Source organism: Chenopodium album, chromosome 24, assembly GCF_948465745.1.
Source record: "Chenopodium album chromosome 24, dcCheAlbu1.1, whole genome shotgun sequence".
NCBI lineage: Eukaryota > Viridiplantae > Streptophyta > Magnoliopsida > Caryophyllales > Amaranthaceae > Chenopodium > Chenopodium album.
In genome coordinates this window covers 24,401,429-24,424,890 of record NC_137857.1, presented here as the reverse complement: position 1 = coordinate 24,424,890, position 23,462 = coordinate 24,401,429, and the positions used below count along the sequence as shown (strand labels likewise).

The 23,462-nt window shown below is 34.5% G+C and overlaps 1 protein-coding gene across 2 annotated transcripts; it reads left to right on the top strand.

Moving 5' to 3' along the window:
* The first annotated feature begins 2,319 nt into the window (after nucleotides 1-2,319).
* On the top strand, nucleotides 2,320-21,369 carry LOC145611676 (putative 3-hydroxyisobutyrate dehydrogenase, mitochondrial). 2 transcript variants are annotated; one of them, XM_081667025.1, is made up of 11 exons: nucleotides 2,320-2,480; nucleotides 4,339-4,361; nucleotides 5,054-5,142; nucleotides 5,812-5,926; nucleotides 6,877-7,027; nucleotides 9,755-9,837; nucleotides 10,843-10,938; nucleotides 11,910-12,052; nucleotides 15,032-15,116; nucleotides 15,321-15,400; nucleotides 20,890-21,369. In XM_081667025.1, exons 1-11 carry the CDS (start codon nucleotides 2,366-2,368, stop codon nucleotides 20,984-20,986), a joined length of 1,077 nt encoding a protein of 358 aa, XP_081523151.1. In that variant the 5' UTR covers nucleotides 2,320-2,365; the 3' UTR covers nucleotides 20,987-21,369. The 2 variants fall into 2 exon arrangements, with proteins under 2 accessions (XP_081523151.1, XP_081523152.1); XM_081667026.1 differs by lacking the exon at nucleotides 4,339-4,361 and having other exon boundaries at nucleotides 2,338-2,480; nucleotides 20,890-21,368.
* Nucleotides 21,370-23,462: the final 2,093 nt, after the last annotated feature.

The window sequence follows — 23,462 nt, the reverse complement described above, 5'->3', positions numbered from 1 at the left end:
CAAATAAATTTTATTGATGCTCTTTAAGCATGAGAAATGAGCTATATAAGTGTCCATGTACACGAGGAATAAATTATATGTTGGTGCACGTAAGGTGTTTTTAACACTGAGTGATAGGATTTTTTGGCGCTTTATGCGTTTAAGGTGTCTTTGACACTGAGATAGAATTAAAAAGGGTTCAACATTAAATAATATGTGGTCACTAATTATTCAAGAATTAAATTGGTATGTTTGGTTGATTGAATAATTATTGTTGATTTGATTTCTTATGCTTTGAGAGTCATCACCAAGTCCAATAACATGTAAATAATGTAAAGTGAAAGAGATTACACATCAAAACTCTTGGAATGTATATACCTTGAGTATGAACAATGGGGGGGAGATATGGGGTTTTATATTTAACCATAATTTCTAATGGAGTACAGGACGCTGTACATTCCTTTTTATTTATTATTATGCGTTGGAATTCCGCCACCTTTGAGTGGTTTTGTCTCTGGCACGGTTAGCTCTCATGTCAGTTAACCTCGATTTATTTGAGGGAGGTATAGTAGGAAACTCGTTCGATGCGTAATCAACGCTAAATGAATTATTTAGTGTCTAGTTAAAGTGTCTTGTTGATTGTCGTGTGTGCTTGTAAACAGGTGCATTGAGGTAAGTGTGTGTTGATAGGTGAAAGCATGTTAGCGTGTTTAATTACGCTTATGTACTCAGCTTTGCTGATTGTGTGTGTTTGTGTGTTTGACCATGTCTTTATCTTGGCCCTATGATGACCCATTTTTAATGGAGAGTAGTGGGGACAAGTAGAGATAAACTTTCCAGGTATTGAAGCATATTCATGACGGGGCATGAGTGAAGAGTGAATCATGCTAGTTTCCATTAGTTTACAATGTGTTTAATGCTTTATTTATTTATGACATATTCTGTGTGGACTAACGCAAAGGTTTGGTTTTGGAACGGTTTTGAATAAGGCCTTTAATGGTTCTAAGTTGTAGTTTGATTTTAATTGACTTTTTTTGTTTTGGTTTTAAACTTTACTTTCGTTTGGTTAACTTATAGTTGACTTGTTTAAACAGTTTTTAATTTTAAGTCTTCCGCTGTGTATCTTTGATAATTGCCTTAGCCGTTTTCACGGTGGCGGTAATGTCTTAGATGTTCCTAAATCGTATTTTAAAGAGTAAAATGGGTATTTAAAGGAAATGAATTTACAGGGTGTTACAGTTAACCCTGTTAGTCATTAGGATTAAACCATGACACATGTTATGACATTATTGATTTTAGGGTAATTTTTCTCGATTTCGTGACGAAAATTGTTTGGTAAATTTTTAGGGGTTATTTTGACCTTGTATGGGTCCAAATTGAGCTCAGAATTAACAAAACAATAACGTAAATGCCCCGTTTTGTATGTCAAAAAATATGTAGATTAACATGTCATTAATTTTTAACCATGAAAATTGATCGGGTAAGGTTTTGGAGGTAATTTTGACCCTAAATGGATTCAAATTAGCTCGGTAAAATAATAGCGTAAATGCCGCGTTTTGTGTGTCAAGAAATATCTCGATTAGAGTGTCATTTTTAACCATTAAAATTGACCGGGGTAAGGTTTTTGGGGTTATTTTTAAGCTTATATTCAGCATAAAATTAACGTAAATGCCCCGTTTTGCAATTTTTACGGTAAAAAAAATTATGATCTTTACATGCAAAACAGGGCTCTTACATATTTTTTCCAATTCTGATTTTTGACCCATAAAGGGCCTAAATGACCGTCAAAACCTAACCTGGAAAATTTATATAGTTAAAAAAAACTGATACGCAAATTGAGATATTTCTCAACACACAAAATAGGGTTATGTTAATTTTTTGCCAATTCCGAGCTTAATTTGAACCCATAAAGAGCTTAATTTGTTCCCATAAAGGATCAATATAACCCCACAAAAACTTTCCCCAAATAATTTTCGTCACAAAAATCGAGAAAATTACCCCCAAATCAATCACATTATGACATGTGTTATGATTTAATCCTAATGACTAACGGATTAACGATCGTTAGTCATTAATGGCATTTGGTGAATTTCTTAAAAAGTCGGTGGCATTTGGTGAATTTTGAAAACTCTGATGGTTTTTGATTAACTATTAAAGTGCTTAGTGACAATTGATTAATCATTAAAATACTCAGTAACATTTTGTGAAATAACCGTATAAATTTTCACAATATTATTTTAGAAAAATCACTCTAAAAAGGGTAAATGATAAAAATCGATCCCTAAATTCTCTGAAATCGACGCGGAAGCCCCTTGTATTTTACTATTTTTTCAATAGGAAGTAGAGTGAAGCAAACAACCTTCACCAAAAAAAAAAAAAAGCAAGAATGGCAACGACTCTTGCTAAACTCAGAACCGGCGTTCAGTCCGCCATCCGCGGCGCCCGTTCCTCCGATCTCGTCAAACGCTCCTTCTCTTCTTCCGCCCACAATGACGTTGCTCGTAACTTTCTCTCTTCCCTTCCTTTTACAGATTTCACCTTCAAATTCGCCATTTTTTGTTTTGAATACCATTTTCTGATATTTATACATTTAATCGCAATTATATTCATTTTTGATTTTTTAATTTTAATCAACTACGGTTTTCATTTTACTTAGCTTAAGCATTTAAGGTTTATAATTTTGATAGAATTGGGGGTTTCAATTAATTTTCGTTTGTATAATATCTATTTCCTGGGAAAAAAAAGTGTTGATCAATTTTGTTTTATTTGTTAATTTTTTGAATAAGAGGCTAAAGAGGCATTTTAATGGGAGAAAATTACATAGCTTGGAATAATTAGTTGCACAACCATGGCAATGACTTAAGGTCTTCTAAGATTTTAGTTAACTTTTGAACTGTGGTGATCTTAGTTTTTTTAGCTTGACTTTCGAGAAGCCGAATATCATCTTAGTAATAAAAATACAAACATCTTACATAAGGTGCAGTCCCTTTACAGTTTTTTTGCAGAGAATTATATGCCTTTTTTAGGTTGTCGGGGAAATAATTTGAGGTTTAAGGGAAGGATGATGGTGGACAACAAATGTTTTCTATGGGAATTACCTGAAACTTTGCTGTGGCAAGGCTAATTCATCTAAAATGTTGCAACCTTAAGCACCATTTTTTCATGACTATATCGTAGCATATCTCTAGCAATTGAATTTGATTTGATGAGGTTGTTTATAAAAACTCTGGTGTAAATGTTTAAGCTTAGTAAGGTTTGGAACCCGGTTTAAAACTGTAAATTTTTGTAGTCAACCTGGTTTCCAATATATTGGTATTTACGGGGCTACATTTTTTTTAAACTTTTTAATGTATGCATAAGCTGAGTAGGGCTTTGCATTCTCTTTTTTTTTTTTTTAGTAGAAGAGGTGACTGGTATGCTTGTATAAGACTATAAGTTCTATCTCCTTTAGCTTACAATAGGTTTGCATTGGTGCTGTAGGCGATTGAACATGGCTCTAAGTAAACACTTTGCTATATAAGGAATTGAAGGCGCAATTGAACTTTATAACCTTTTCATTATTTTGTAGTCCTTTTTTGGTTATTGTTTTTAAAATTTTTATTTAAAATTTGGGTTTTTCAATTTAATTATACCCTACCCACGCTGCAATTTATTTATTTGTATGTGAAAGTGTCCTTGATGAAATTAAAAGGGGTTAAAAAATTTGAGATGATTGTTATAGAAAGTTGATATGAACGATTTAAGAACTATACGGAATACCTAAGAGCAAGATTAGCGCAGTCTCATCTTAAGACTTTAATCCATTGCCACATCAGCTTTTTAGATTAATTTTTTTTTTCTAATTTATATTTATGTTGAAACTCCTTAAGACTCGATAAACTTTATGTCTTCAATTGCTCATACTCATTTTTTTACTTATAAATTAAATTATAAAAGTTTTTTTTTAAAAAAAAAAATTAATTGAGTGTTAAATTGAGTCCGAAGTTGAGTTTTGATTTTCAAGACTCCACTTTAGATTTTATTAAGACCAAACTTCATAAATGCTTAAAAATAATAAAGTCTCGTTTTAAGACCGCAAAATTAGAAAATGATGATGTCATCTAGAATCTTAAGAGCTAGTGCTAATCTTGCTCTAAAGAATATGAGCTGCAAAATTTGAGAATGGGAAAATGCTTAAGATTAAATGAAATTTGGAAAAGAGAAAAACAAGAGATCTTAAGATTAGTTATAAGATTAGTCATAATATGTTTACTTTGATTTATGGGTTAATCATTATAATATTCTTGGTTAAAATTGATCTACATTTATTGAATTATGGATTAATTATAAGTTGTTTCCTTTATGCATGTCTTTGTGAAGGTTCGTCTATGGATATCAATTGGGTAAGGTTCTTCATGCTCAATATATAGATAATTATGATTGTTTGATATATTTTTTAGATAATTGTTCATCAAATTCAACTAAAGATAGATTTACAATCATAAATTAAAAGAGTTATAATAAAGTCTCATGGTAATAATTATAACTTATAAGTTTGCACTTAAATTCTATAATATTTTTCTAGAATTTTTCTACATTACTTTTTTACTACCCTTATGGTAATGAGAATGCTTATTCACCGTCTTTATTTATTTTTTCTTAAAAAAAAAACTCTTTAAATTCAACTTACTAAAACAAGTGCAAAGAGAAGCTTTTAATTGGGAACAGAGGGGGTAATGTACTAATGTCCGATTTTAAAATAACTGGCCTGGAGGGTGAATACAAACAATGTAAATGTTATCTAGCTGTCACATTGTTCTCTATCAAGATCTAAACGACACCAAGATATATTACCTATAAAATGCAGCTCAATTTCACAGGCTAGATGAGATTTTATTATAGTGTGGGTGCCTAATAATATGGTGTTGTATCTGAAAATTATTTATGAAGTTTAGGAGATGTGAGAAGCTTTTTTCTTTTAATTTAATTAGTGCAAGCTTTCTTTCATATTTATATATTTTCTTGCAAGTTTACATCTTAGACACAATTTCTGGTAGAAGATTAATTTGACTTTGATTATCTGAATGTTGTATAGGCTGTTGGTTTCATTGGAATGGGTAATATGGGATCTCACATGGCTATGAACCTTTTCAAATCAGGATTCAGAGTTTCTGTCCATGACATGTAAGTGTCTGCGACTGTGTGTGTAGTGTTTTTCTTCGTGGCTGCGTGAAGTGTTGCTCAAAACTTGCGATCATAGATTGGCCATGATAACATGACCTTAACGCGATATGAAGTGGCTGAGAGATCCTGAAAACCTCACACAGCATTAACACAAATCAAATATAGCCAGATATAATTTGACCTATTAATTATACTACCTCCATTTCATATTAAATGGAACTTTGGTGTATTATCTGTAAGGTATAAAAATATTCCAAAGTTGCAAATAATGTGAAACGGAGGTCGTATTATACATTTTTAATTACCTTCTGTTTCATACATCAACATGATATAATATACACCAACACAACCTCTTACCTCAGTTGCTGGCTCTAACTTTGTCACTATTTTTGTTTGAAGTGATCAAAGAAAATTTCCTTTTGATGTGCTAGTAAATACCTCCACTCTATAAATAAATTGATCTACAGGATAGAGTTGTAATTTTGTTACTAGAATTGTAGATTAATATTTCTGGATAAGAGCGTTTTACGTTATATAGTTATCTAGTTAAGTACTGAAACTATCAACTTGAGGCACCTTGTTGAATACTGAATGTGAAGAACAAATTGTATAGAGAAACATATTTTATGTTGATATCTGTACTAATTTTGTTAGCATTCTTGTCTTTAGCAATCGAGCTGCAGTTCAGCCATTCTTGGATAGGGGAGTTCCTGTGAAGGAAACACCTATGGAAATTGCGGAAGCAAGTGATGTTGTAATTACGATGCTTCCTTCATCCACTCATGTGAGTGACTACTCTGACTAATGTGGTATTCGTTACTATGAGTATTTTTTCTTCTTCTTTAATACAATTATTTCTGGTGAACAAGTAGGGATTATTTAATACTAGGCTTAAGGTAGTTGCTAACGACTATAGATTACACTATTTTAGTCTACGTGATTCTTTATTGTTTCACTAGCATGACACTTCAAACTGCTCTTCCTCATCTCAATTTTCAAAGGTTGCTTGTGTTGCTTCTATGAGTTCTATCTCGAACCCTGTCCCATGTAATCTTGCTTTATTATTAATCGATTTACTTGCTTAAAAGGCAGAAAAATGTCTTTGTTAATTATCTTGTTGATTTCAAAGATATTTGATGTCTTTTTTCATCGCAGCCATTCTTCTATTTAATACTATGAATAATTTCTAACTGAAGTTTTAAGCCGATGTTACTTTTTTGACAATGGATTGATTTAGCAATGTAGTTAATCCTCTACTACTACTACTACTACTACGCTGCTGCTGCTGCTGCTGCTGTTGCTGCTGAGATTAATTGTGCCTTCCTTGGTCTGAAGGATCAACATAGTATTTTCAACTAAAATTAGGGAGTAAGTGAGGTGGATATCAAGGCGTTAGGAAAGGTGCACATTGTTTTCCTGCAGAGCATACCCAAACATGATATTAATTTATCTCACCTGTATGATGGGTTGAATGGCTTACCATTAATTCTTAATTCATTTTGGAGATCGTCATCACAATTTGAGAAATATTTGAGTTTGTTTTCATTTTTACACCCATCTGTGTTCATGCTAATCATGACTCTGATTTCACTAAATTTTTGACGGTATAAATTCCTTCTTGCTCTAAATTGTAGCAAAATTTTTGTTTTTCCCAATCTCCAACTTTTTTGTGTCCAAATAATCTTTATGTGCATACATTGGAAATTTACCAAGGTTATTCTATGCCTTGTTCAGGTTATGGATGTTTATACGGGGCCAAATGGCTTGCTTCATAGTAGCAGTTCCCTACGACCTTGGTTATTTATTGATTCCTCTACAATTGATCCGCTGACATCAAGAAAACTCTCCCTGTCTGTTTCTGGCTGTGCCTTGAAGGAAAAGTTAGGTACTTTAAGTTAAACTATTATATAATTCTTAAAAAACATTTTATATAAACTTGTGTAGATATAAGGGTTTTGAAGACTTAATGAATACTTATGAAAGTAACATTCAGGTCTTAGGATTTTGGTCGACCTGTTTGTTTCTAGTTATCTTCTATGACTCATACATCTTCAGTCTTGCGTTTCTTCCCTGAACTCTTTATTCTCCTATGGTCTCTTTGGTGTGGACCATCAAAAAGGAAGGGGGGGGGGGAATGGTGTCTGACTTTCAGAATATTATGTAGTATTTATTTTTTCCCTATTAAGTCAAATATCAAGGATAAAAGCATTCCTTTTTTAATTTCATTCTCTCATAGTCACTTCACTTGTAACTTTTCTGTATTCCTCCTTCATTTAAGTGGTAGGTGCAGACTTTTTTGTACGTCTTTTTTTGGGAAAAGCTCCATACATCTTGTGAGCTATGCACAAAATAGGAAACACACATAGTATAAATAGTAAAACACAGGAACATTAATTATAAGTTTAAAAGATGTTAATAAAACCGTTCTTAATTGTAATTGTAGAAAAACAAAATGTTTCTCTTACAGCTTTCATCATACAATCCTCTTTTTACTCATCCCTTACCTTCCTTTGGTATTATACATATATTAAGGTAGCTGCAGCAAAGCACTAAGAAATACTTAGTTTGTCAGTGTCATAGTATCATCCTATTACTGTATGTAATACTACCTCCGTTTCATAAAATCTGCAACAATTTCCTAAAACGGAAACTACACATTATGTGCAACAAACCAAAAGTTTCCCCTGTTAGTAAATTTTTTTGTGTAAAATTACCACCATACCCTTACTAAATTATACTTAACTACAATAAATAACATATTAACTCTTTAACCCAAATTAATTTATCCTTAATTAAAACCCTAACCCACATTCTCTCTCCACCCTCACAACCACATCCACCACCAACGTCACCATTTTTTCTCTCTCCTCCCTATGAACCACCACCAACAGCACGACACCACCACCAACAGCACGACACCACCACTCAGTTCAAGTCTCTCTCTTCACTCACAACCACGAAACCACCACCACCACGAAACCGCTGCCTCTGTTTCCCCGTTCAAAGTTGTCGTTGTTCACCCCTTTCGCGTCATCCTGCCAGTTCGAGGCGATTTGGGGGTCGTGCGATTAGGGAGGTCTGCGATTTGGGGGCCTGCGATTAGGTTGCGATTCGGAGGTCTGCGATTTGGGGGGGGGTCTGCGATTAGTTTGCGATTAGGGGGTTTGCAATTTGGTTGGATGGGTTCGTTGGTGGTGGTAAGTGGGGGTTTTGGTTCTTTGGTGGTGAGTTGGGGTCTTGGTTCGTTGGTGGTTGGGTGGGTTGTTTGTGGTGGTGCAAGTCGGTTGGATGGGTTTTGGGTGGTTATGTGAGGTGATTGGTGGTGGTGAGGTTGGTTTGTGCGTTGGTGGTCTGGTGGTGTTGGTGGTCTGTTGTGGTGTTGGTGGTCTGGTGCAGTGGTCTGGTGGTGGTGTGCTGGTTGGGTTTTGGGTGGTTGTGGTGGGGTTATTTTCTCTCTCATCCAATTAATCACATGCCCTTTTGTTTACTAATCTTTGCTTAAGAAATTTTGCCTTGGGAATTGTGCAAGGCCCTTTGTTGCAGATTTTATGAAACAGAGGTAGTACTATATTTTTCATGTATTGCTTTTATCTTTATATTATGCTCTAAATTATCAATTTTTTTTTTTCTTTGATAGACACCTAATGCTTCTCTGTCATCCATTGTTAATCCATTGATGAAAAGAGCTGATAAACCACTAAAATCTCGTCTCTTTTATTGTCAAAAGTTCCAAGGTTTTATTTTAATTCCTCTCTAATTAAAGTATCAATTTATGCTGGAACCACACCACACTCCTGTCGAAACGTCTTCCTAAAGAGTATTCTGTTTCCATCCCTTAATTAAACCTCAGGTAGGGCGTAATTTTTGGTGAGACTTCTGAGCATTTAAGAAGAATGCCCCCCGATGATATTTCTCCTTTTGACAACTAACCAAAGCAGCATGGTAGATACATGTAATGATAATGATTAAACAAATAATTTCTGAATGTAACAATATTTGTTTTTTCTTGATCTCCGTCATGTCTGCATAAATATGGTGTATTCTCGTATTGAAGCTGCTCTTATCTAACTATAACCTTAGGCAAATTTAACTTTATCATTGGCTATCTTGGCATATTTCCATGCAACAGCTTCCTCATATCTTGCTGCCCTTTTTGGCAGAACTAGAGATCTTACTGTTCATTGGTTAAATTCTTTTTATGTAGTCTGTAATAAAAAGAGGTTTTATTTAAAATAAGTAAGTTGAGATTATCTAAAGTTGTACTTTGTTGGGTCAATTAGGCTTTTGGACTTTTGTTGCTTTATGTAGTGTTCTTAGAGTAATACTAATTCCTTTCATTTTCTCCAAATTATTTTGGAATAAAATGACATGGTCTGCCTGATTTATGTATTATGCAATTACGCTGATAAGTTTAGCTTATTCTATTACTAGGAAATAAAAAAAAAGTTGAGCTTATGGTCAAAGACTATGAACTCCGTATAAATTTATTCAATTTGGTATAAGATGATGCCAATCTATATAAGTGGCTTAATATTCCTTATTAATTACGTTTGGATGTTTGTAATTCTGTGTTCTTGTGTCCGGTTGTCGTTATTCCTTCAATTTATTGTAGGTTGCCAGGAGAAGCCATTTATGTTAGATGCACCTGTTTCTGGTGGTATACTTGCTGCAGAAGCTGGATCATTGACCTTCATGGTAAATTTACTTCCTACCAACATCTATGCTTCATTTGCTATGGGTGCTGCTGAAAATCTTGGTAAAGGAGCTTTAATGGCCTCATGATTTGGGCCTTTTGGTCCTTGAGTAGTTGAATCTCTTTGTATTTCCTGGACTTGAGAACATGATCTTGTTTTATTGTCATTGTTGTTCAATCCGCTATCTGGTAAAGGTTTTGGTTATTAGTTCATGTGGCATCATTTCTTCCCTGTGCAGTCTATCCTTACTACCGGTTAAGGATTATGTTCTTGTGTAGGGGTTTAGGGTTGGGGGAATGATGTGTTTCTTTCCTATCTCCTGTTTAAGGGTTTAAGGCAGTGATTAGGGTTGTTTTTCTTTTCAACAATATATATAGTAGAAGCCGGATGGCACAAAAACCTATTTTCAACATATAGCAATAGAAGACAAGATTAAATCAATCATATATACAAGTAGTAAAAAAGGAGCCTGAATATCACGCTTTGCTGACAAACTTCTTGCATGCATATTGATAAGTAATAAAAACAGTACAAAATAAGCAAGGAAAGGATTAAGTTTGAACTGTTAATTAAGGTTTTCATCTTGATCATATTAGGTTCATGTTTGGTATGATTTCTGCAACGGAAATAGTGAGGGTTAGGGCGATGTTAACTGCTACCAGTATTAATTGTTTGTTACAATTAAGGAAAGGAATTCCTTGTATCATATTGGTGATTGATGAGGCTAGCAATTTTGTTAGGACAAGTAATGTGTGGTTGGTAATGGTTGCCCTTGGTATCAAAGTGTGTTACCCTGCCTCTTACACCATTCCCATCACTTGTGACACTGTACCAAAAATGCTCTACATCACAATTCTATTTCCTTTTCTTCATAATTTATTTTAGGCTTTTAGCAGCTTCAGCGATTGGTTTTTTCACTCAAGCTACAATAGCTTTCATTTTCTTGGTAAACTTGTTGATAATTTTTTCTTTCATTATATTGACGAAGTATAGAAAATGGATTCAGGTAGGAGGCACTGAGGAAGCCTACCTGGCAGCAGAACCATTGTTTCATTCCATGGGCAGAGCCTCAATCTATTGTGGTGGAGCAGGAAATGGTTCAGTAGGTTCTTTTATAAGCTCTTCTCCTTTAGTCTATTTTTTATTGGCACAATGTCTCCTCCTCTTCTTTGGAGTATCTCTTTGATCTTCGTTATGCTAATATTTAGGGATTAAACAATTTATGTGTGAATGTGGTGTTTAGATCGTGACATATATTGTTTTATTTTTGTGACAAAATAAGTTTATTTGAATTAAACCATTTTAAATAACTATATTTTACGTGCTAGAGTAATCTTTCACTGATCAGTTGCTCACTATTTGTTTTCACGTCTTCCACAAGTAATTATGAGACTGATATGAATGATGATGCATGATGGGGATAACACCATAGTTAGAACTGTCTTTGGTGATTTTATCTATCATTCTGATTTCATTTAACTATTTTTTTTTTTTACGAAAACTTATTTGTATCCTTTTTAAATTAAACGTTTTTTTTTTTGCAAACTCTATTTTGGATGATTTGTACATGGCTTGTACTCTCTCGAGTATGGCATTACACTTCTTGTACTTCTGCTGTTTTATATTACATTGTCATTTAAAATCTAAAATTATTTTACAAAATTTTGGGGTGTTACACTATAATGTAATGCACCAGATTATCTACTTAATCCACATGTGAGAATGATATATGCCAGGCGTAAGAAGGAAATTTTTTAGATTGCAGCATAAAGTGTCTGCAAAATTTAGGGAAGGATGCCTTGGGCAAGGAGTGAGGAATTACATTTATGTGAGGGGAGTATTCTGAATTGTCTGAGCTGGTCCTATAAATGAGGAAGTTGTAGGAAAGTGTAATATTGACTCTTAAGTGTTCTGTATTTTGATTCTCTCTCTACATAAGTCGTATTCATCATTGGTGACTTCATAACATCAATTAATACATCTATCGATTCCCTCTACAGCATTACTCTTTTTCGGCTTAGTGTTCATACACAATATAAAAATAAAAAAAATATTAATCCCATTTCTTAATAGGTCGCAAAGATATGCAATAACCTCGCAATGGCTATTAGCATGATTGGAGTGTCAGAAGCCCTTGCCATTGGTCAGTCTCAGGGAATTGCTGCGAGTACTCTGTCGAGTATATTCAACTGTTCAAGTGCTCGTTGCTGGAGCAGGTATTAAATCTCTTGAATGTGTATTGGTCATGGCTACTAACAAGTATAGGTCCATAATAAATATCTCTTAATTGTTTGTGTTGTATAATTTTCAAATGCAGGAAGATAAATAACCAATGTAGGATTTTTCCAATTGATGTTTAAATGAATTGACAATTATTGTATTTCTTGTTACTGTTTTGTGTAAAAGTAAAACCCTCAACTTCAGTGATACCTCTATTAATTATATATTTATTTTCCAATCATCTGAGCAGTGAGCACTATAATGACTAGACAAATTTGTAATAGACTAGCTTGGAGGGGTAGTATAGGTATTTTAGTAATATTAGTTTATTAGGGTTAATAGTCCTTAGTATAAATAGAGAGGGAAGGGAAGGAAATAGGTAGGCAGAAATTTGGTGAGAACCTTTTGGAGAGTTATGGCCTAAAGCCATTATTGGAGAGCTGTGAGCTAAACTCACTAACGAAGATTGATAGCCTTAAGCTATTAAATTATCGTTTGTAACTCTTCCACCATTATCAATCAATTTAAAGCTTTCACCTTTATTAATTTTCTAGTTAAAATCAGAATTTCATGCTGTTATATTGATCTTTACTGGGTGACCGAACACAGTTCATTACAAAATTGCTGCCTGAATCCTTCATCTTATGTCAATGGACTGATGCTTTAGAACTATGTTAGTGCGAAATAATTCAGAGGTAGACTTGCATGCAAACTACTGAAGTTTTTCTGCATATCCCTGTGGGAAACTGTTTTGGTTGGTGATTGAAAAAGGTGTGTTCTGAAAGAAAAAAAATAATCATTTCGTTTCCGGTTGTGGCACAGATTGTCACTTGTATCTGTCTAGGCAGAAGTTTCCACACACTTCAAGAAAAAAAGTCTGGCATATCATGGAATTGCCACATTAAATACAGTTAAAGGTTGCCACTCCAACATTCCTAGTCCTTAGCTGATTGCTGTGTCATAATTCCCACATCAAATCCAGATTGAAGAATGCCCCTCCAACATTCCTAGTCCTTGGCTAATTGCAGTGTCATTATGCCAACTTGTTTTTTACATCTTGGGTCTGCCTTCTCTCAAGGTTTCCATACCCACTATGCCAGCACTCTCTCAGCCATATCCTCCACTGCGCCGTAGTGTCTAAATCTAGCCTAGGGATAGCCGTTTGGAGATGCGAGAGCTTCCAATAAATTCTTTCTTGATACTCATGCTTTACTAATAACTGTTGAGGGGCCATTTGGTTTGGGTTTTTCATGAAAGGGAAAGAAACTTATCCCCTTCCTTAATCCATACTTAATTTTTTCAATTCCTCATATCCCTCTGCACTCATCAGCATTCACATTTTAGATAGTGCACACGAGGGTACCATGTGCTTGGAGCTCTCGCCTCAAAACATTATTTTTTTTGTTTGAATAATTTAGGATTCTAGTGAACATAAAGCCTAGGAAGCCTATATGACACTCAATTATTCATTTGGGTATGCATTTGGGATTCTAAGGCAGAAGAAGATCTGATACTAAATTTGTGTGTTAAAACACCATATAATTTGTGACTATGGTGTAATTCCTTGTAAGTAAAAAAACGAGGAACACAAGCTTCATTGAACGAAAAGGGTGGTTGCATAATTGAAATATATGTTGATCATATTTGTTATTACTCATCTGTACAACCACAAGCCATGTATAATTTTCAAATCCCCCAATGTTATCTTTGTTAGACTTAGATAAACTATCTATTTGCATGAAATATGATATATGAACAATTGTTATTTATTAGTCTGCGGAACAATCTATTTTGCAATTTATTCTTTTATTCAGTACAAGGTTTAACCCTACCTTTATTTTCTCTATCTCTTTACCTTAGACAACACTCATGCTAGTAAGATGCTTACCTTGACAACTTTTATACAACATAAGTATAAATTATAAGTCAAATACCTTTTTCCATCAAATTCAGGTAGATCCATGACTCAATCTAAATTCAGGTAGATCCATGACTCAATCTATCTCTCTCTCTCTCTTTTTTTTTTCTTTCTTGAATTTCCTCAAATAGATTCACTAGTGGCGATAATTTTCGACTTTCCAACTTCTTTTGTTGTGCTTTGCATGGTAATGAGAAAATCCGTGTCTGTTCCATCGTAGTGGCCAATTGTTTGGTTATAGAAATAATCGGGATTTCCTCTCAGCCATCCCACATAACTATTCTCACAATTGTTTTGAATTGAATTCTATGGAAAGAAACATAGTTCTTGATGTCTTAATAAGAAATATTATAGCATCGAGCTTCTCTTAAACTTTGAATAGATTTTTACCAATAATGGATCAGCAAGGTGCATCCCTTCTATGCCTTTAACTGCTGCAACTGAAGAACTTTAGACCTGTGCAGACCCACAAATCAGATTTCCGGCAGCAGATAACACACCTTGCACAGGTGCACAGTGCATGAATGCACTGCCTTGCGGAAATCCTACATTTAGCAGTACTTATATTATATTCTCTGCACTAGCACACTACTCTCACCGCGTTGTTGTCTTTCATGTTATCTTAGCTGTCGAGTTTAGTTTTTAAAGAAGTGGACGTGGTGTAAGTGGGGTTTCATATTTCTTAAAGGCTTGTACGTATGAACTTAGAAGAATAAAATTTACTTGGCTTTGTTGAGTATCTGAATAAGTTTCTATTCACTATGTGAGAAATATTTTTCCTTTCTGGTAATCCCTGAAACTTTTTGATTAAAATACTTAAGTAATTTTCTTATATGAATCATAGAATATTTTAAGCTTCTGTTTTATTGTTTCATGTGTGATGTTATTGTAATTAGCTATTGATTGATGCTTAGTTTTGTAATATGAATTCATGTTTCCGATCCTTTTCAAGCATCTTCAAACCCCATAATGTTAGATTCAATTGTAATCTTAAGTTTAAATTGGCAAAAGACGTCACGTCTTCACATACAATATGGCTAACATGGGCTATTTACAGTGATACTTACAACCCAGTGCCCGGGGTGATGGATGGGGTACCTTCGTCGAGAAATTATCAAGGGGGTTTTGCATCTAAGCTCATGGTATGTAGATATAGATAAGCTAATTGTTCTACATTACGTTCTCAATCTTTAATTATGTTCTTTGTTCTTATTGAGCGATCCATATGATTTTCATGTGCAAAAATAAACTTGTGCACAATCATTGACCAAATGGACTTATTATTGAATCCCTAATCATTTTATAGATTGCTTAAAGAGGTGGTAAAATTTTGACTATTATTGCAGGCAAAGGACTTGGATCTTGCCGCTGTTTCAGCAAAAGAGGCAGGTGTCAAACATCCATTGACTATCCAAGCACAAGAAATGTATGTCTTATTATAACTTGTGTTAGCTTCAGTTCTTATGTTGCTCATATGACAAAAGCAGTGATCAAGTTCTTAGTTTGCAATATAATTTGGGTTTTGCTGGATCTTCTGTTTATATTTCCCAACAATGAATATCTAAATTGTGCTATTTTCTCTGCATAAAAAACCATAAAATAATGCTATTCTGTAGTTATATTTCTGGTCTTTTTTCTGCTCTCTTAGTAAGATATTTTTCTTTCAAGACACTATTTCAGAAATGACTGACCCCAAAAAATGCTGTCCTTAAGGCGTCACATTCTTTAATGTAAGCTATGGTTTTCCTTTTTAAGTGGTCATGAACATTTTTAAGCTGATTTATATCCTGAAGTGGAGAAAGAATTGTTAAGGTGAAAGTAGAGTGAGTATTCTCTGTGTGTTTGCCTGTGTAATTCATGGGATTAATAAGTTAGAAAAGCTTTTTTTCTAAATTGTCACTGCCTTAATGTTATCTTTCTTCTTACTCAGCAGAATTTATTACTCCCTGTCTTTATGTGTATCAATGCCTTTATGTAATTTTAAGATGGCTATGCTAAATTTTTGAAGTAATTATTTCCTGGATTGGTGCTATGCTTGTTGGAGATTCCTTTTTTTATTTTATTTATTTTTATTGTTTTTTTATTTAATCTAGACGGGATCTATACCATGAATATATTCCTTGGTCTCTTACTCTATAGTATTCTTAGTTTTTATCTGTTTATTTCAACTTTCCAGTTAGCAATGTGTTCATTCTGTGCTTGCTTACATAAGCACCCAATGTACTGTAAACTGATTTTCAAATACTCAGTTTTTAATACCCTCTTCTTTCATGTTTGAAGTATTGGCAATTGATAAGATATAAACCTTATACACCTGACTGAGCTAAGAATTTAGCTCCAGAAATTCCAGACGAAGGTGATAGAAGAAGAAGAACAGAGAAAATAACAGAATAGAGAGAGAAAGAGAAGAGAGAGAAGATTAGAGAGAGAAGTTGTAATTCATTGCATAACCCCCAAATTACAACCAAATGTGCATTAATAAAGCATGCTTACTTAACAGAAAGATTCCCTAATCCAGCTGTAAAAATGAAATAACAAATTGTCTAACAAACTTTCCCGCCAAATCTAGAGTATGAATTCTATCCTGTATCATACCCTCCCCCTTCAAAAGGCTTGTCCTCAAGGCAAAATGGAAGAGAAAGTGGAAAAACAAGCTTCAAAATCACTCTTCTCCAACCAAGAAGCTTCATGAGCAGGTTTATTCTGCCATTGAAACAAGACTTGATCCTGAGTTGCGCCAGCCAGCTGGATAGTTCTAGTTCTGGTGTCAAGGATGGCAGCAGAAGGAAAGGAGCGTGAACATCTTGAGGTGTATCAGGTGGAACCACAGAAGTAGCAGGCAACACCCCTGAGACACATGAAAAAAACATTGTGTATCTTTGCAGAACTTGGTAGCTGCAACTTATACGCCACTTTCCCAATGACTGCAGTAACCTTGAATGGCCCAAAATACTTGGCTACCAGCTTGTTGTTACTTCTGTAAGAGACAGAATGCTGCCTATAGTTATGTAGTTTTAGCCAAACACAATCATTCACAGCAAATTGCCTTTCTGACCTTCTCTTATCAGCCTGCATTTTCATTCGATTTTGTGCCTTGACCAGGTTATCCTTGAGTATTTTCAACACCAATTCCCCTGCTGCATTACAACAATCCACCATTGCATTACTTGACTCTCCAGGCAAATGAGGTACACAGCTTAGGGCGACATCCCTGCTGCAGAGTGAAAGTGAGTATTATACCACCACTCAGCCATAGGAAGGTACTTACACCAGTCCTTAGGCCTATCACTAGTCATGCACCTTAAATAAGTCTCAAGGTACCTATTGACCACCTCAGTTTGGCCGCCATCAGTTTTTGGATGGTAAGCAGAAGAAAGCATAAATTTTGTCCCTTGTAGAGTAAATAACCCTTCTAGAATTGACTTAGAAAGATTGAATCCCTATCACTGACAATGCTTCTAGGCGCCATGGAGCTTAAAGACATAATCAAGATAGACTTGCGCTACCTCTATTGCATTGAAAGGGTGCCCAAGTGCCATGAAATGAGCATATTTGCTCTATTTAACAAAGATGACATCCATTCCCATAGACATGGGCAAATCAGTGATGAAATCCATAGATATATCAGTCCAGATATGTTTAGCTGAAGTGTCATATTTAGAAGCTTGACACACCACACTTCCTAACAAACTAACTAATGTCTCTAGCCATTTTTTCCAATAGAACAATCCTTGCATTCTCTTGACTGTTTTGTCTGTGCCAGAATGCCCTCCTTTCATAGAAGCATGATCCCAGGATATCAGCTTGCACTTAAGACCAATATCAGGTCCAATCACAATCTTCCCATGCCTTCCAATCGGGCCATCCACCAAACTGAAATCAGTAACATCATCACCTTGGCTGAATTTCTGAAACAAGGATTTAGTATGGTCATCCTTATCATAACTAACTGATAATATGACTAAGATCAGAGTCGATTACTGAAATTGCCATAAGCAAAATTTCTAAACCTTAGTGCATCAGGTTCTGCAGAAGAATTGTCTTTGCCTGCCTTAAATTGAATTTCATAAGTGAAACCCATGAGTTTTGAAAGCCAGAATTGCTGAAATGGGGTTGAGATCTTTTGTTGTAATAGCCATTAGACTCTTTTGATCAGTTCTGACAATAAAAGGGGCACCTATCAAATATTGTTCCTATTTTTGCACAGCAAAAACCATGGCTAAGAGTTCTTTCTCATAGACTGGGAGCTTCTGCCATTTCCTAAATTCCTGCTAATGAAAACTGCTCCTATACCTGTTTTGGAGGCATTAGTTTCCACCACAAACTAACATTGACCAAAACAGTTTTCAATTGCTTAAAGGCAATTTGGGCCTGGTTATTCCATTCAAATGCACCTTTTTTAGCAAATCAGTGAGAGGCTTACTCAGATTAGCATAACCCCTTAACTTCCTGTAATAACCATCTAATCCCACAAAAAAAAACTTTTGAGTTCTTTGACAGATTTAGGACATGGCCAAGAACGAACAACATCAATTTTGCTTCGATTAGTTTCTCCCCTTTCAGAGATAAAGTGTCCCAAGTATTCTACCCTTGTTGTTGCAAAAGCACACTTGCTTAGTTTTGCATACGAATAATGTTCAGTCATCAAATTGAAGACTTGTTCCAAGTGCTGCCTTGCCATACTTTTGCTGTAAGTAAGGATGTCATCAAAGAAAACTAGCACACATTTCCTCAATAAGGGCTTGAACACAGTTACACAGCATTCATCCAGTTTTGAAAAGAGGAAGGGGCATTAGTTAAGCCAAGGGCATAACTAAGAACTCATAAGGCCCTTCATGAGTTTTGAAAGCAGTTTTGAACACATCATTTGGATGTATTCTTAACTGGTGGTATCCTGCTCTTATATTCAGTTTGCTGAAGACCACTGCCCCATATAATTCATCAATTAGCTCCTCTAATACAGGAATAGGAATCTTGCTCTTAACAGTTCTTTTGTTCAATTCCCTGTAGTCCACACAGAGTCTCCAAGTGCCATATTTCTTTCCCATAAAAAAAAAGGAGAAACAAATGGACTGGTGCTAATTTGAATAATTCCTCTATCCAACATTTCCTACACCAATTGCTCAATGATATCCTTTTGCTTCAATGGATATCTATATGGCCGATGTTCACTGCTCCCACTCCTTGTTCTATGTAAATTCTATGATCAAAGACACCCCTACATCCTTCCGGTTAATTTGTGCTTTAAGTTCTGCAACTCAAAGTGTTCGATATTCTCATTATGCAACTCAAAGTGTTCAATATTCTCATTATACACCTACACTATACAAGAGCTGATAGGCATGGAAACATCAGAGACATGTATCAAAACAAATCTGAGAAGCACAGTTAATAATTCCTGTGACGGACCGGCTGTCAAAACCTTTAGCTTTCATGGTCAAAACCTTTAGCTTCTTGGTAGGAATTCCCTGAAGTTCAATATCATCATCATTCATCTGAAACTTCATGGTAAGCTGTTTGAAGTTCCAAGGATGGAACCTAGAGTGCTTAACCACTGAATACCAAGAACCATATCACAAGAGGAATGAGCATAACATCAACAACATAATCATGCCCTCCAATAGACCAAGTAAACTCTCTGCATATAGACTTACATAATTACCATCAGCAATCATGATAGCTTGACCCTCTATTGGTTCACTCTTACACCCAAGCTTATCAGCCAAGTGAATGTCCAAAAAATTGTGTGTACTCCTGGAATCAATCAAGGTATGTAGGGGAGTTCCACCCACCATGGATTTAACCCTCATGGTATGAAAACTTTGACCACCACTAAAAGCACTGCAAGAAATACAGGGATCAATCTCCTGCTCCACCTCCTGTTCTTCTCACTGCACTACAACAGCATCCACCTCATCCAAACCAGGAATCTCAACAGTAAACAGCTGGGGTTCCTTAAATTGGCATTAATGATTTCTATCATATGGGGCATCACAATAGTAGCACAAACCCTTGGCTATCTTTTCAGTTCTAATATCAGCAGGGACATACTCTGGCTTCTGGTAAAATTTAGAGTTGGGTTTGGGAAAGGAAAAGAGTGGGGTTGGAGGTGTAAGCAGTAAGTGTGGTTGTTTGGAAGTATGGCTAGGAGTTTGGTAAGGCTTCTGGTATGTTGTGTTCGATTTGTAGGTTTTTTGTGAGTTAGCTAGGATTGACTCATCTTGCAACTTGGTATACTCAATAGCTGCTGCAATAGTCTGGGGTTTGAAAGCTCTGTCAAAGGGTCTGAGACCAGGTTTAAGGCCTCCAATGAAGCTTTCCAGCAGGAAGTTCTCAGGCAAACACAGATTATTTTGCAGCATAATAGATCTCAGATTTTCAAAATTATCAACTTCAAAACTATCAACAAAAGATTCAATGCTATCAGTTTGTTGCAGTTTGTAAGACAATTTGTTATTTCATTTTTGTCTTTTTGAAATCTGAATTGTTCGGATCCAGTTTTATTTTGGTACTGATTTATTCATGTAATGCCCATGGCAGAGCTATTATAAGTTGTTTTTGCCTCTTTTCTCCTGGCTCTGTTATATAACATTTACATATGCTTCCTGATGTCCTTAAGCACAAGCCACTCTAGTATGATGAACTTTACTATTAGTAGATTCATGGTCTGTCCCTTTTTGGATGGTATTTCGTTATAGTGGTTTCAACAATGTCTGGTCATTTATCAATTTATCGACTAAGGGAGGTGATTGATGAAAAACACAACGATGATTCTTTGGTTCACATACTTGTACCGTATCTTTTCTTTCTTTAGCTACTTATGATTGTGGAGTATAAAGTGATTGGCCTATTGGCGTGCTTGTTTAAGATATCCTGCTTCTGTAATGCTGATATATTTTTCTTTTGTTTTTCCAGATACCACGAACTGTGCAGTGAGAATAATTCTGCTAAGGATTTCTCCTGTGTCTTCCGCCATTATTATGGTGGAAAGGATGAACCAGTCAAGGAGTAACCTTAAGTCTGAATCTGTTGGTGATTATTTGTATCGCATGTCAGTAAATTTGCTCAGAATTGTAAGTACAGCACTTCTCTCACCTATAGTTATGTGTATATATTAGAGCAGACTTTAAAACTTTCCAACGATATATTATTACTCTAGAATTGATGTATAGCCTAAATCTTGCTTTGTTACTTTTGATCCTGAACTCATATGTTAGGGCAGGGCATATAATTTATCGTTGGAAAGCACTAAAGTCTGTCCAATACAATTAGAATCGAATCACTGTCGTTTGTAAATATTAAGATATGTTCAAAATAGTTCAAGATTGTTAGATTTTGGGTTGGATTGTAGTGTATTACTCTATATCTCATTATTAAAAATTTGGTATTGGACTGATGTATCGTCGTTAAGTTTATTTAAAGGGTTACTCCGTATGAGGTTATCCAACTATAAAGCCTATTTCAAGGGTTATTTAAAGGTTTGCAAATCAAGTGTGTGTGGTTTTAAATTGGGAGGGAAGCTTTAACCACTTAAGCTATCCTCATTCTCACTAAGAAAGGTATTATTCTTTAGGTGCAAAATGTAAAACATGAAATTGATTTTCTCATTTTTAATGGTTTTCATTTATTGGGTTTGTTAAATTTACGTTTCTAATGGTGAAGAAAAACTCTATTTGGAAAAACTTTTTTCTTTTAATAAAAAAAGGGAAGCCACATTATCTGTCCTCCTTATGTTCACTTTTTCATCCTCCCATCTTTCATCTCCCTGGCCTTCTGCTTCCATTTCCCTTTACTATATACTAGTAATTTTTCTCTCGATGAAACAAATAAAGAAAAACTAATTCTAATTTATGATTTTACTTCTAAAAAAATGAAAACCACAAAAAAAATAATGTTTCATTGAAAAGGTTATCTGTCAATATGAAGCCAAAAACGAAGAATGAAGAAATACTACTCGTAGTTCTTTAAAAAGATTATTGGTGCCTTATTTCAAATAAATAAATAAATAAAATAAAATTATTGGCGCCTAAACCAAATTCTAGTCCAAAAATCATACCAAATTGTGCTCCTATCCTATTAAGAAATTATAATAAATTTTTAATTTAAGTCCCAACTAATTAGTAACACAAGATACTTAATATTATGGAGTAATTAGACCCATACTTATCTTAACCACCTATAACCTACTTGAGTAATACACTTATTCGAAGGACACATTTCCTTCACAAAAATCGTACCAAATCGTCCTTGTAGACCGGCAAGCAATTATATCACAATTTTAAATTGAATCCCAACCAATTAGCATTAACTGAAAATAATACCTTATTTAACACTTGATGTTTATAACTTAGATAGCAGTTTAAAAGACACCACTCTGTCTTTTAAGTCTTTAGACAATAGGACCACAAACATCTCACATGAGGGGAGGACCCTAACATGTATACAATGTTTCAGAAAGTTTGTATAAAATTATGTCATAATTATTTCTTAATTAAGTTTGGTATATTTTTTCTATGGACAAGATTGCTGCTTAATAAAGATACAAATACAAGTGTATAATGTTGCACAAAAAGCTCCAATATCAAAACTGCTTATTGTTAGTGTTTGTCCCACTTTATGGTGTTTAGATAGTAAAGAAACTTCTGATTATCAGCTTATTGTACTAACTTTTTAGATAACAACCATATCTGAATAACAGCTTTGATTTGATTTTGTTTTTATATTATAAAATTGGTTCAATTATTATTTTCATTATGAAATTAAACATGTATGTAGGACTTCAGCTTTTGCTAGTTTTAATGAAAACCATTAATTTACGGTAAGTTTATGATTGTTGTTGATTAACTTGCTTACGGAGTAATATAACCCACGGGTAGGAAAAGTAACAAATGTGGAAAATTGGTTGTTAACTAATTTGGCGGATTTTAGACCAAAAAGTAGGGATCAACCGATCAACTAGGGCGGGGAGGCTAAAATTTTAACCTTCAATCTCTAATTAATACGGAGTAATGTTAATGCTTAGTCATTGTGATACAGAGTAGTTTTTAGTAAGAAATTTTTCTTATAACTATAAAGTGTCTCTAATGTAGTATACTACGGAGTAGTATTTATCGATGCTACATTACTTCAAAGTCATGAGACATAAACCTTACAACTAGATTCATCATTATTTGATGCACATATACGGCAATACGCTAGTCTATGTCTAACATAACCTCCAAGTTGAATTTTAGTACTTGGATTTTAATATTTCAGATTTGTGTTTTACAATTGATACAAAGTAGAGAATGTCTAAACAAACTAAAATGTGCATTGGCACGACGATATCTATGTTAATATAAATCAAAGTGTGTAACAGTTAACGGACAATATCTATGTTAATATACATGTATAAATAAGATTTAATTTCAAGTATAACATACACTGACAGAGTCTTAATATTTTAAGTTTAACCAACTTATTTAGCTAACACATACATAAAATAACTT

Excerpts from the sequence above, each read along its gene's own strand:
- LOC145611676 (XM_081667025.1), top strand. The coding sequence starts at position 2,366 with ATGGCAACGACTCTTGCTAAACTCAGAACCGGCGTTCAGTCCGCCATC. Across the intron at positions 4,362-5,053 it reads CGTCTATGGATATCAATTGG|GCTGTTGGTTTCATTGGAAT; the intron begins GTAAGGTTCTTC and ends AATGTTGTATAG. Across the intron at positions 5,927-6,876 it reads TGCTTCCTTCATCCACTCAT|GTTATGGATGTTTATACGGG; the intron begins GTGAGTGACTAC and ends TGCCTTGTTCAG.